Source organism: Curcuma longa, unplaced genomic scaffold, assembly GCF_044706935.1.
Source record: "Curcuma longa cultivar G26 ecotype Majalengka, Jawa Barat unplaced genomic scaffold, ITB_CL_G26_1.1 contig_21887, whole genome shotgun sequence".
Lineage (NCBI taxonomy): Eukaryota > Viridiplantae > Streptophyta > Magnoliopsida > Zingiberales > Zingiberaceae > Curcuma > Curcuma longa.
Genome location: NW_027431761.1, coordinates 1 through 15321, shown reverse-complemented (window position 1 = coordinate 15321; position 15321 = coordinate 1). Strand labels below are relative to the sequence as shown.

The 15321-nt window shown below is 44.5% G+C and overlaps 1 protein-coding gene and 1 pseudogene across 1 annotated transcript; one reads left to right on the top strand and one right to left on the bottom strand.

The window, feature by feature from the left end:
* Positions 1 to 2594: 2594 nt before the first annotated feature.
* On the bottom strand, positions 2595 to 15126 carry LOC141817780 (peroxisome biogenesis protein 22-like). The gene is made up of 4 exons (XM_074705407.1): positions 15013 to 15126; positions 2961 to 3197; positions 2832 to 2879; positions 2595 to 2615 (listed from the first exon to the last, which is right to left on the bottom strand). Exons 1-4 carry the CDS (start codon positions 15076 to 15078, stop codon positions 2613 to 2615), a joined length of 354 nt encoding a protein of 117 aa, XP_074561508.1. The 5' UTR covers positions 15079 to 15126; the 3' UTR covers positions 2595 to 2612.
* Positions 6833 to 8751, top strand: LOC141817781 (uncharacterized; annotated as a pseudogene).
* Positions 15127 to 15321: the final 195 nt, after the last annotated feature.

Sequence of the window (15321 nt, the reverse complement as noted above, 5' to 3'; positions counted from 1 at the left end):
GCACGACCCTACGACCGCGCAACCTCGCGGTCGCGCCGGAGGGGTCATGCAATCCCTCCAGGCGCTGCGGTTGTGGGGTCTCGCGACCCTAGCGGCCTCGTCGGAGGAGTCACGCGATCCCTCCGGCGGCTGGGTTGGTGGCGGATCGTGCCGGTGCCGATCGACGGGCGGAACGAAATGTTTCATCCATTTCGACCGGTTCGGCATGAAATTTTAATCCTTGGATGAAACATTAAAGATACTACTTGCTGGTAAAACTAAAGCTTAAAGGAGTAGCACACATCCAATAATCCTTTCGACCTCATATCAACCAAGCTATGAAAATAGTTGATGGAGCACACAAACCAGCCAGTACATCAATAACAGAGAGGAAAAAAACTGAAAGAGGATGAAATAGAATTTGAATGAAGTGAGATACCAATAATAAATCTCTCAATAGGGCATCTTCCTGAAGCGGCGCATACAAAAGGACACAATAGAATGAAGGAAAAAGAAATCACTCAGGAGTTCTAGAGGAAAGATGGATAACACAACTCAACCATTTGCTAGATTTCGCAAATGAGAATGGAATAGTTTTTTTATTCAAGTGTTCACCGAAGATGTATAGTAGAGTTCAGACTTTTGCTAAAAGTAGCAAATGAAGACAAAATGTTTATTACATTCGGGTCTTCACTTACGATGGAAAGCACAACTCCTCTGCTAGAGTAGCAAAATAAGAATGAATCTTCACCGTCATTCACTGTCATTTTGGGGAACACATGCATCATGCAAATAACAAAGAGTTGATGTCCGAAGGATGATGAGAACCCATGTGGAAAACGAGAATAAGAAAAAAAATCTATTGATCCCTATTGAACAAGGAAAAGTAGGATACAAGACACAGCCAAGAAGAATACCAGTAGATATGAAGATTTGAGGATCAACAACTGAACTAATCTTGAAGAAATCTAGCTTGATGCTGGAGGAAGAGGAAAACTCATGGGATTGGTGAAGTGATGCTGGTGGAAAGGCCACTCAAGCAGGTCGAGAACCAAGTAGAGGCAGGCTTCAAAGGACATTGGGATTGCCTTCCTACTTGTCGGTCGATGTTCAGAGGCTGCTGCTGCTCACATTTATTGATTCTAGAGGAGCAATGGTTGGTACAGTGATATGGGAGGCAGAAAAAGAGCGGTCTGCTCATGAATGTAGGAAGGAGACACAATGTTTCTGGGTGAGAGAAATTCTGTTTAGAAGGAAGGCAAGAGTTCAACATTTCTGCTAGCATGAAGGTGGAGCTGTGGAGCTACTCTTGCATGGAGGAGAAGAGGGGACCAGGACAAGAATGGAAGAAACAAATGAATTTGATCTTCTACCACAAGCTTTCCTTATTCACACAATGTGTGGAAGGTTATGACTCATGAACACTGCACGAGATGTCTTGCAAACATCAAAAAAGGATGATGGTGTGCACCTGGTTAGGTCCTTTGAGGGAGGGCAAGGGTAGGCATTGAGCAAAACTAGCATGGTTCGTAGCGGTCTTTACTGGTTGCAGCCTTCTGGATCAGCATGGATCGATTTGTATGAGGCTGGTATCACTTGAGGAGGAGCTGATACGTTGTCTTGCACGATGCAAAGGGAGGATTTGTGCTTATGTGAGGGAGAAGAAAGCCAGAGCATGCATCTCAGGCCTCACATGGTCGGCCCCACGATCATATGTGAGGAAGTAAATCGAGAAACTGCAGTTGATCACGATGCAGGAGGGTATTACCTGACTTCGTCAGGATTCGAACCCTTGCCCTCTTCTGCAACTCTGCTGCGCCGTAACCAACTCAGCTATGCCCCAAGAGCGACATTAATGCTCCAGGTTCTATTCACAAAGGAGAGAGAGAGGAGGAGGAGGAGAAAGATTAATGAGGGGGCAGCCAACTATCATCGTGGCAATGGTCTCCCCCAAGATTGTATCTTTTTTGGTAAACCATAAACCCTACAAGAGGCTTTGATACCACATAGATTTTAGGGATACGACAATATTATATAAAATCCTAAACCAGAAATACTGATAGGACTAAGCCCACTACATCTTATACCTAATAATTCTAACTCTGATACTTTTAACATGCAAACATAGTTTTAAAAAAATGGCTCAATTTTTATCTCATTAATTCCAAGAGGTTATTCAGATTCACAATGTGGTTTCTAAAATATAATCTTAAACAGAATACTCTGTTAGTTCAGACTTATTTCATCTATTTTTTTTTACACCATATGTTGAGCGTTTTCTTATGTATAAACATAAATTTAATTATTAGATTGCATTTAAACATGATATTAACCTATAAGCTCAAATTAAACTTGGATTTTTGAAAAACATCATTATGTCTACGCCTTATTTATTCCACGATCTTAAGATCCAAGCCTAAAAGCTTCACTACCATTAAGGTGATAAAGAGAGTTTGACAATAGAGATAAATCATAATATTTTATCCTCAACAACCCACACAGTGGGATTCTTAGGAAATTCAATTCTTAGTGGAAACTAAAATCATCTTTGAAATTTTTTGTCAGGCCCCATGGCAATTAAAAAAAAATGGGTATCACCTTTTCCTAAAATAGCAGTCCAGTGTATGGTCCAATCACTGAAACATCAAATGATAAATCAAGTCATATTCACTGGCATAATTTGGTCCACAGTATTATTAAATATTCTTAAATTGTTCGCAATGTCAATTTACAATGCATTCTGACAGCAAACCTAACTCAGATTTAAGCAAATTAGGTTACAGGACTAATAAATAACAAGAAACCAAATAGAAACATTACTGAATAGGTAAAATGCAAATTTTAACAATCACCTTTCGACCTTCATTCAACCTATGTCGCACTAGTTGCTCCAAAGATAGCTGCAAAATTCAATCACCATGGTAAGCCTTAGGCAACAGTTGTCAATGATAGATACTTAAAGTTGAAATTGCTAAAAGTACCTCTAGTGGTTGGAAGAATTCATTCACAGATCTTTGTTCTCTTGAAATTCCAGAGTATGAGCAAATTGCAGAGGATTGGATGCTTGTATCTGGATGCAAGTTGATAGTAGAAAAGTTAGGTGATGTGGAAGGTCGTCTACGCTGCCTTATTTGTTGTTCTGGAGCTGTTCTCAAAAGCTTCCATGCAAAAATTAGTGTAATAGCGAGAGTAGCAAGTGATGTGATAGAACGAAGTTTCTGAAGTAAAAAAAATGTACATACTTGAGTCATTATAACAAAGATCTCTCACCATGCCATCGTATAAAAAGTCAAAAAAATAGTTTTTTATATGTGCATGCATAAACAAGGTAGAATACTTGACAAGATTCTATGCACAGAAAAGAACAAGTATATGACATAGATATGAAGTTATTAGCTGGTATAGAGGTAATGATACACAAGGTATAGAGTTGATTTTCTTTTCTTTGAACACTGCCCATAGCCAAAAATATGAGTTAGAGAACAGTTACAAACAATTGGATCGCCTCCCAATACATACCCTAATTCATATATATCTTACTTCCCTGACTGCTATACATGTAACACCAATTCATTTCAGATTCGCCATCATCATTGTCAATCTGTGTTTGTCCCAACAATTTGGGGTATGTTATATCAATTTTATGTCTCCATTGAGCTCAATGGAAAATTATATCACCGGTGACACTTAAATCGGTTTAGTCATTTTTATTATATTTACTATTTTTTCTCTACTCCTCTTTGGCCTTTACACCTCTCACTATAGGCAATCTAACTCTTCTAACTGTAGCATTCACGAAACCACCTTGGGCATGCCCATGCCATCATAACATATTTTCTTGCATCTTATAATCTATTGGAGCTACAACTATCATATCTAGCAACTACATGAATCTGTCATAGCATTCTTATCTTTGCTACATTAAGCACGTAATACCAAATTAATGCTACTATGAATCATCAGACACAGTGATAAAATAAATAATTGCATCATTTGATTGTCATATAATTCAAATAAAATTTCAAACTCTATTTAACCATGAAGCTTGTAAGATACCAAAAATTTTTACTATAGATACGAAAAGATTCGTCTCGCGAAGACGAACTAAACGAAACTGGTTTGGACCAAATCGGAGGTCGTTTGACCCCTAAACCAAGCAAACCAAAGTCAAACCGGTTTGCTACAGTGCCGGTTTAGGCTGGGTTGGTTCAGTCAAGTTCAGCCGATTGGACTTGAGCTTGAGTTGGGTTAGGCTGGTTTGGATTAGTGGATATCGGGTAAGGTTTTAAACCCTTTAACCCGTTAGCTGAGAATCCGATAAGAAACCTACAGTAAGCTCTCAATCGCGATTTCCTCTGCATGGCTTCTCCCGATCGCGTTTTCCGTTGCTTCGCTTCTTCTGCTTCTTCGTCGATCGCGGCGGCAGCGGCTCTGGTGCGGATTGCCGTCGATCGGTGAGGCAAAAAGGGGGCGCTGGCCAAACGCTTGAGCTGGGAGCTGAATGAGTCGGCGATCGGAGCTGTGACGTTGGCGGCTTGGGGCGACGGCGAACCAGCGAAGAAGAAGCCGATTGGTAAGGAACTTAGCTAGGTTTTGGGTTTTGTTCGGTTTCTTGAGTTGAATCTCATTGGATGGCTTCAAGTTCCTTAGATCTGGATTGGATTCCTCTTCTCCACAGAGTTGGGGCGAGCCGATGGAAGGTTGAAGGAAGCTACGGCAGCACAAGCAAGAAGAGGTTTCGGAGCTTCTTGCGTTGTCTTCCTTCCTTCTTCAAGCCGTCCATCACCGATTGACTTTGAGGTGGGTGTTGGTGCTTGGATCGGGTAAGAACGCAGAGAAGGACCAGCCCTGTTTTGGGTTTCTGCCGTGAGGGAACAGAGAAGAAGAAAAGGGAGCAGATCTAGGGCATGTCTAGACTGAGGTGAGACCTTTCTTCAGGACTTTGATTGGAGTTGATTGGGTTGCGGACATTATTGGATTTTCTTTGCGATTACACGCAACCTATCTTGGCAGGCGGGTACCTTGACTTATCTTTTATAGATATGTCTTTATTGATATGTGTAAATTGCTAGCTATCAGTAATTCATGTTTCTGTTCATATTATTTCACTTGCTACCTTGATCTGCTTTGATATCAGTTATTATTGCTATTTGATAGTATTAGATACTTTTTCATATTGTGGTTATCAGTATTCATTTATCTTGATATCATCTGATACCTTTGCCATGTTTTGGTTATCTGATACTTATTGATTTTGATACCACCTGATACCTGTTCATATGCTATTAGCTTGGTTTATATTATTCTGTATCGGTGTTTATGATAGACATGAGACTTTACCTCATTATGATTATTGGAGCATATGACATGGACTGGTAGTTGGATAGGTGGTGCATGGACCATACTTATGGATATGTAGTTGGATATATGATGCATGGACTAGTGTCATACATCATGCTTGCATATATTGCATACTGACGTGCGGGATTCCATTGTTGTTGAGTCCGGCGTCAGTTACATGCGGGCTACCAACCAAAGGGTGTGTGTAATTGCATGTCTTGTGATCATCTGCTCCTGCTCCTATTTTAGTCGAGTCGCTCCTATTATAGTGGTAGCACAGTTTGAGCCCGTCACTCGTATATGATTTACACACACACTCCACTCATGGGTTAGTGGAACCTTTAGGTTGGTGCATACTTGCCCTGACAGGAGCTCCGCTAGGCCACCCAGGATAGTGGTTTCGTAGCGTGGTAGCATACAGGGATCCCTCCTCTGTCATTGTGACCAGGAGATGAGAGCTTGCTCGCCCACTTATGATTTGGGTACCAGGATAGGTGTACACCTCGAGGACATCCTGTCCACTCGGTCACGCAGGAGCAGTGACGGCAGAGTGCACAGAGGTCACAGCCCTACCCACTCGACTTCACCACTGTGGATGAGTACTCTGACGGGCTTTAGTTCCCACGCGACCTCACCACTAGAGGGGTGACTGATCTGACTGGCGTCAGGGGTGACCAGGACATGCATTGCACCATGTGCATACTGCACTATTGCATTTGTTTGTGATTGTTGCACTTGTTTGATGCACTTGGATGACATGCATATACAGGAGACCTATGTGTTGGTTTGGGGATTTCCTTTCACCTTACTATTGTTTATCGGACTCTGGTATGTACAGATCTACTGTTATTCAGTTTTCTACCTTATTTACCTTCCAGTAGACTGTACAGCATGTTATTACTGTTGATAGCTTTTATACACATATCTGCTAGATACCCGCTGAGTTTCTTTTGGAACTCACCCCGTTTACCTGTATGTCTGTTTCAGGTTGATGCCGTCTGGAGAGCTGCACTGCTAGTCCCGAACCTTGTGTTTTTGGTTTATTTACTTTACAGCATACATGTATTTGGACTTATTGGACTTCTTGATGTGTTTTCCACTTTGGTACTTGGTTTTCCGCTGATTCGATATATTTTTGATTTCCATTATCGAGTTGTCTATACGGATTTTGGATGGATTTGATATGCATGCGTGGTTGTGATATTATACTTGGTGATGCTATTAGTGACCGTGTGGGTCACTTTATGTGGATCACATTGTCACTTTGTTCTTTTTATTTTGTTGTATATATATATCCATAGCCTGTTATGGATTCTTATATATGTGTATGTATTCAGGGAAAGTCAATTGTTACAGGGGAGATGCTGCCGAAATTTCTCGGAAAGCCGTCTCCCGGGGCGTAACAATTTTAGTTGGTATCAGAGCGTAGTTTTACGTTCTTTCCGGCTTGTTGGATTTGTGGTTTTGCGTTTCGGTGTTTACGAATTTTTCGGAGTCATATTGTGATCAGATTATGGGACTAAGCAGTGGCAGAACATCTCCAGACAGCAACAGGTAAAATTTGTTGGTTTCAAATTTGATACGGATTGTAATATGTGGGGTAATATTTTTAAACAGATATGCCTCGCGAAGGACGTACTACTTCGCGCGGACGTGGGCGGGGACCACGTGGACGACCTCGTAAGAGGAGACACGATGCTGTGACGGCTGATCCACCGGAGGGACAACCTTCACATGCGGCTTCTTCTTCTTCAGATCCATCAGTGGGCGCTGACATACCCCCTGCAGCCACTACGGTACCTCCAGTGATACCTACTCCGGTAGTACCCACTCCAGCAGTGCACGTGGCTTTTCAGGCAGTTCCTCCACCTGCGACGTCTACTCCGGGTTATGCAGCAGTACCTACTCCAGGGTTTCCGAGTGCACCGTCAGTGTACCTACCACTGCGATTCCTCCAGTTCCGGTGGTGGACTCGACTTGTCCGACGGATCTTGTGGCAGCTCGGGCTCGGATTCCAGCGCTAGCAAATGCGCTGAAGAGCAGATTCACTTTATTTCATGGAGGGACGGACCCCAGAGTTGCGCAGTCATGGATTGAGACAGTGGAGCGTACCTTTTACTATACAGCGTGTACTGAGTGGGAGAAGGTGGAGTTAGCCGCATATCATCTGCGAGATGAGGCGGAGATCTGGTGGGACACTCAGCGTACTATGCTGGGTGAGCAGCAGGTCACTTGGGCGAGATTCAGAGAGATGTTTGATAGTCAGTATTTTCCCTTAGCATATCAGATGACTCTTCGCCAGGATTTCCAGAGCCTCAGACAGAGAGGGTCGTACAGTGATGGAGTACAATGCAGAATTTAACCGTTTAGCCAGATGCTGTCCTGAGTTGGTTGCAGAGGACAGATCCCGTATGTTACAGTTTATTCAGGGATTGGATGGACATTTACAGGTGAGATTGGCCGGTTTAGGTATTTCCACCTATCGGGAGGTGTTGGATAGAGCTCTGCTGATTGAGTCTGCTCAGCAGAGAGCATTTGGGGATAAGAAGAAACAAAAGAAGTCAGTACAGGATTCAGCACCGACTCAGCAGCCTCAGACTGGGGGCCAGCAGCAGCGTAGTCGTAGAGAGTCGAGGCAGGGTGGTTCTGGGCCTTCGGGCAAGGCACCAGAGATCAGGACAGTCATCGACGGGACGCTCGGGATCCTCTCGTCAGGACCAGAGACCGCCGGTCGGTGACAGTTATTGTACTCGTTGTGGGTCCAAGGATCATGTTATATCAGCTTGTTCTCTGGAGCAGTCAGTTTGCTATACTTGCAAACTGCCAGGACATTTGAGCCGAGATTGTTCGTTGAGGGCTCAGCGTGGTGCTCCAGGTACTTCCACACCGGGAGGACAGGCTAGTCATACAGGAGCACCGAGAGGGAGCCAGAAGGCTCACTCTACGCATCGTCAGCAGCGGACTGCTCCACCTGCAGTTGCTGCGTATGGTATTCGCGGACAGGAGTACTCCACAGATTATACAGTATCCCAGACTTCCATTTCGGGACCGCAGTATCAGGCGTATGTGCAGTACCCACCTCAGCCACCGGTGCAGTATCAGACACAGCCGCAGCCACCGGTGCAGTATCAGACACAGCCTCAGCCATCGGTGATATATCAGGCTCAGACTTCTTATCAGCCTCCGATTCAGTATGCGGCACCGCCTTCCTATCAGGCTCAGTATCCGACTCAGACTCAGCCGCAGCAGCCTTTGGCAGCGCCACCACCCCCACCACTGCCAGAGACTGGACGGATTCATGCGGTTACCAGGGAGGAGGCACAGCGAGCCGACGGATCGGTTTTCCGCGGTACGATTTTATTATATGCATTTACGGCTGATATGTTAGTAGATACTGGTAGTTCACATTCCTTTATATCTCGTACTTTATGAGGGAGATTGGTAGACTACCTACACTTAGACAGCAGCAGTTGACAGTATCCCTACCTTCTGGGGATAGATTAGAGGTCACACAGGAGGTTAGAGGATGTCCGTTAGATTTTGGTGACATGGTATTGACAGTGGATTTGTTAGTACTCGATATGATTGAGTTTGATATCATACTTGGCATGGATTGGTTGACAGTTTATCATGCCACAGTTGATTGCCAGGCGAGGGTGGTTACTTTCCGACCTCCTAACCAACCCTCGTGGGATTTCACTGGCATCAGAGGCGACGGTATATCTACGATTTCTGCGATGCAAGCGCAGAAGCTTCTGTCACATGGCTGTCAGGGTTTTCTTTTATCTATGATCAGTAGTGACAGCAGCAGTAGCTCTCAGCTCTCAGACGTCCCAGTAGTTCGAGAGTATCCAGACGTATTTCCAGATGAGCTACCAGGCTTGCCTCCCAGAAGGCAAGTGGATTTTACTATTGAGCTGATTCCGGGGACAGCACCGGTATCGAAAGCTCCGTATCGTATGGCACCGAGGGAGTTGGACGAGCTAAAGGTCCAGCTCCAAGAGTTACTGGATCGGGGTTTCATCAGACCGAGTGTTTCACCGTGGGGTGCTCCAGTGCTGTTTGTCAGAAAGAAAGATGGTACTCTGAGGTTATGCATAGATTACAGACAGCTGAATGCAGTGACCGTCAGAAACAAGTACCCTTTACCACGGATTGAGGATTTATTTGATCAGCTTAGAGGCACATCAGTGTATTCTAAGATTGATCTGCGATCTGGATATCATCAGATGAGAGTCAGAGATTCAGATATTCAGAAGACGGCATTTCGTACCAGATACGGTCATTACGAGTTTTTGGTAATGCCATTTGGGCTTACCAATGCTCCAGCGGTGTTTATGGATCTGATGAACCGCATTTTTCTGGAGTATTTAGATCAGTTTGTTATCGTCTTCATTGATGACATCTTGATCTACTCGCGTTCCGAGGAGGAACATGCACAGCATCTTCGCATAGTTTTGGAGATTCTCAGACGACACAGTTTATATGCGAAGTTTAGCAAGTGTGCATTTTGGTTATCATCAGTCGGTTTTCTGGGACATGTGGTTTCTAGTGGCGGTATATCAGTAGACCCCCAGAAGATCGAGGCTGTTACCAGTTGGGAGCAGCCGAAGACAGTTCAGGAGATCCGCAGTTTCCTGGGCTTAGCGGGATACTACAGACGATTTGTTGAGGATTTCTCCCGCATTGCGATGCCATTGACACGTCTTACTCGGAAAGGCGTGAAGTTTTTATGGACCGAGGATTGTGAGACCAGCTTTCAGGAGCTGAAGCGGAGGCTAGTGACAGCACCCATACTAGTGTTACCCTCCGGAGAGGATGGTTTTGTATTATACACCGACGCATCTCTTCAGGGTTTGGGCGCGGTGTTGATGCAGCACGGGCGGGTAGTCTCTTATGCTTCTCGTCAGTTGAAGGAGCATGAGAAGAACTATCCAGTACACGATTTAGAGTTGGCCGCCATCATCTTTGCTTTGAAGATCTGGCGACACCATTTGTATGGCATTACATTTGAGATTCTTACCGATCATAAGAGTCTCAAATATCTGTTTACCCAGAAGGAACTCAATCTTCGACAGAGGAGGTGGATGGAGTTCCTGAAGGATTACGATTGCACTATTGGCTACCATCCAGGGAAAGCCAATGTGGTTGCGGATGCACTTAGCAGGAAGTCCAGAGGGACTTTGGCTTGTCACAGAGTGTTGGTCACAGAGTTAGTTCAGAGATTTTCTGAGTTGGGCCTTGAGGAGCAGAGACAGACAGAGCAGGGTATTCTGGTTACTATGGTTGCTCAGTCTTCGATCAGGACGAGGATCCGAGAGGCTCAGGCTGGTGATCAGCATCTTCAGTTTGTTAGCAGTCAGATATCCTCTGGACAGCAGACTGAGTTTACCCGAGATGATGAGGGCGTGATATATTTCCGAGGTAGATTATGTGTTCCTGAGTCTCACCCAGTCAGAGAGGAGTTACTTCAGGAGGCTCATCGCTCTCGTTTTGCTATCCACCCAGGCGGGACCCGTATGTACCGAGACTTGAGACGGGCCTATTGGTGGAATGGCATGAAGAAAGACATCGCGGATTTTGTAGCTAGATGTCTTGTGTGTCAGCAAGTGAAGGCTGAACATCAGAGACCGGCTGGATTATTACAGAGGATACCCATTCCTGAGTGGAAATGGGATCATATCACGATGGATTTTGTGGTGGGATTGCCGAGGACACGACGAGGCCATGACGCGATTTGGGTGATCGTTGACCGATTAACCAAATCCGCACATTTCTTAGCGATCCGGAAGACTGATTCTCTGGATCGACTGGCAGAGCTATATAGCCGTGAGATTATCAGACTGCATGGTATTCCGTTGAGTATCATATCAGATAGAGATCCCCGGTTTACGTCCCGGTTCTGGCAGAGTCTGCAGCAGGCCATGGGCACGCAGCTCCGATTTAGTACAGCGTTCCATCCACAGACAGATGGACAGTCTGAGCGGACCATACAGACTTTGGAGGATTTGCTGAGATCATGTGTTATGGATTTCGGGGGCGGCTGGGAGGATCATTTACCGTTAGTGGAGTTCGCCTACAACAACAGCTATCATTCGGCTATTCAGATGGCACCGTTTGAGGCGTTGTATGGTAGGCCTTGTCGGACACCTACACTTTGGGAGGAGGTTGGTGAGGCCCAGCTGCTTGGACCCCAGAGAGCTCAGCACGAGGCAGAGTTGGTCCGTATTATCAGACGTAGGATGTCAGAGGCACAGGATCGCCAGAAGAGTTATGCTGACCGGCGACGACGACCCTTGGAGTTCTCTACTGGTGACCATGTTTTCTTGAGAGTTTCACCCACGAAAGGGGTGAAGAGATTTGGCCTCCGAGGTAAGCTAGCTCCGCGTTATATTGGACCTTTCCAGATCCTGGAGAGAGTTGGAGCAGTGGCTTACCGTTTAGCACTACCACCATCATTGGCCGGAGTTCATGATGTATTCCATGTATCCATGTTGCGTAGGTATGTATCTTACCGTCTAGCTCTACCACCATCATTGGCTGGAGTTCATGATATAGTTATGTATCCATGTGCGTAGGTATGTACCGGATCCAGCACATATTTTATCTGATGTATCAGTCGCTGTTCAGCCTGATGCGACATACGAGGAGGTTCCGGTACGGATTTTGGATCACCAGGAGCGTCAGTTGCGGAACAAGACAGTCCGACTTGTCAAAGTCGGATGGCAGCATCACACTGACGAGGAGGCTACCTGGGAGCTTGAGGATACGATGCGAGCTCGATACCCCCACTTGTTTACCTGAGGTATGGGAGTTGGTTTCGTTTCGTTTCATGTTCAGCATATATATACTACTTAGTTGTTGTTAGTATAGGCTGTTCGAAATAACGAAAATTTGGGGACCAAATTTTTATTAGTGGGGGAGGATGTAAGATACCGAAAAATTTTTGCCATGGATACGAAAAGATTCGTCTCGCGAAGACGAACCAAACAAAACTTGTTTGGACCAAATCGGAGGTCGTTTGACCCCTGAACCAAGCGAACCAAAAATGCTTTGAGTTGGATCTTCAGATTCCTTGGATCTGAGTTTGATTTCAGATCTAGAAATTGGAGTGGTGGATTGTTGCTTTCGGTGTTGGCCGCGGCACAAGAGGAAGAGGAGGCCGAGAGGTAAGTTGAGAAGCAAGCTAGGGTTCTGTTTTGTTCAGTTCCGAGATTTTGGATGGCTTTCCATTTGCTTGGATCTTGATGGTTTCCTTCCCACAGTTCGGTGTTTGGGTTTTGCCGATCGGAGCTTGAGGAAGCACTCGGCCGCAAGCAAGAAGAGGAAAGGTAAGGATAGATTTCATTGAATTTGAGTTTTTGTGGTTTAGGAGTTGAAGTTATTTGGATCTTGATTGTGTTCTTGCTTCCAGAGCTCCCTGAACAAAGCTTGTCTGATTTATTGGTGGGTTCTGCCGCTGAAGAGAAGTGTGGAGGAAGAGGAAACTTGGTTCAGATTTGGATAGTAATTTGAGTTGGCTTCTAGGGCACCGACCAATTGAGGTGAGATTAATTGGTTCTAGTTTATTGTTTAGATTAGCTATGGAGTTGGAATTCATTGAGCATGTTGGGATGGTTAGATTAAGTTGGCTTGATAGTGGGCTCTGGGTAAGGATTAGCTAACTTGTTAGGTATATATTTATGTTCTTTAATTGCAGGACTTTGATTGGATTGTTGATCGGTTGCGGATATCTATATTTCCCTGCGATTACACGCAACCAATCTTGGCAGGCGGGTACCTTGACTTATCTTTTATAGATAGGTCTTTATTGATATGTGTAAATTGCTAGCTATCAGTAATTCATGATCCTGTTCGTATTGATTCACACTTGATACCATGATCTGCTTTCTATACCAGTTATTAGTGCTATTTGATAGTATTCGGATACTTTTCCATATTGTGGATATCAGTAGTCAGTTATCTTGATATCATCTGATACCTTTGCCATGTTTGGTTATCTGATCACTTATTGATTTTGACACCACCTGATACCTGTTCATATGCTTTAGCTTGGTTTATCTTATTCCGTATGGTATGATAGACATGAGACTTTATAGCATTATGGTTATTGGAGCATATGACATGGACTGGTAGTTGGATAGGTGGTGCATGGACCATATTATGGATATGTAGTTGGATATATGATGCATGGACTAGTGTCATACATCATGCTTGCATATATTGCATACTGACGTGCGGGATTCCATTGTTGTTGAGTCCGGCGTCAGTTACATGCGGGCTACCAACCAAAGGGTGTGTGTAATTGCATGTCTTGTGATCATCTGCTCCTGCTCCTATTTTAGTCGAGTCGCTCCTATTATAGTGGTAGCACAGTTTGAGCCCGTCACTCGTATATGATTTACACACACACTCCACTCATGGGTTAGTGGAACCTTTAGGTTGGTGCATACTTGCCCTGACAGGAGCTCCGCTAGGCCACCCAGGATAGTGGTTTCGTAGCGTGGTAGCATACAGGGATCCCTCCTCTGTCATTGTGACCAGGAGATGAGAGCTTGCTCGCCCACTTATGATTTGGGTACCAGGATAGGTGTACACCTCGAGGACATCCTGTCCACTCGGTCACGCAGGAGCGGTGACGGCAGAGTGCACAGAGGTCACAGCCCTACCCACTCGACTTCACCACTGTGGATGAGTACTCAGACGGGCTTTAGTTCCCACGCGACCTCACCGCTAGAGGGGTGACTGATCTGACTGGCGTCAGGGGTGACCAGGACATGCATTGCACCATGTGCATACTGCACTATTGCATTTGTTTGTGATTGTTGCACTTGTTTGATGCACTTGGATGACATGCATATACAGGAGACCTATGTGTTGGTTTGGGGATTTCCTTTCACCTTACTATTGTTTATCGGACTCTGGTATGTACAGATCTACTGTTATTCAGTTTTCTACCTTATTTACCTTCCAGTAGACTGTACAGCATGTTATTACTGTTGATAGCTTTTATACACATATCTGCTAGATACCCGCTGAGTTTCTTTTGGAACTCACCCCGTTTACCTGTATGTCTGTTTCAGGTTGATGTCGTCTGGAGAGCTGCACTGCTAGTCCTGAATCTTGTGTTTTGGTTTATTTACTTTACAGCATACATGTATTTGGACTTATTGGACTTCTCGATGAGTTTTCCACTTGAGTACTTGGTTTTCCGCTGTTTCGATATATTTTTGGTTTCCGTTATGAGTTATCTATACGGATTTTCGGATGGATGGATATGCATGCGTGTAGGATATTATACTTGGTGATGCTATTAGTGACCGTGTGGGTCACTTTATGTGTATCTGTGATGTGTTGATCACTTTGTTCTTTCCATTTTGTTGTATATATATATCCATAGCTTGTTATGGATTATTATATGTGTATGTATTCAGGGAAAGTCAATTGTTACAGGGGAGATGCTGCCGAAATTTCTCGGAAAGCCGTCTCCCGGGGCGTAACATTGCAGAAAAAGCCAACTTGTTCCCCTCTAATGCATTCAATCCCTCGTACCATCAGGACAGCCAAGTCGAGAGCTTTCATGAAATATCCTAACCGTGATAGCACAGTATCAAATGATCACTCAAAAAAAACCAAAAAAAAAATCAAATCAAAATAAAGTCGAAATTTGAGAGATGCAAGAAGATCCGGAACCTGGAAGTCAGCATCAAAGGGTAAGCGTTGGGAGAACTCGGCAAGCGCCGTCATGAACCGTTGCATCAGATCGCGCAGCTCATCCCCATTATCTGAGTGGGGGAGATTGGGAGACGGATCCCTTCATGGATTGAGGCGCGACCATCTCCTTCCGGTGCTCAGATGAGACCTAAATCCTCGCATCAGTCATTTCCCCTCTCGAGAGCGTAAGCTTCTTTTTAGTTTATTAGTTATTTATTTATTAAAAATATTCAAAATTATTTTATGAATTTTTAAATACGTCAAAAAAGTTTCATTTAGTTATAATTG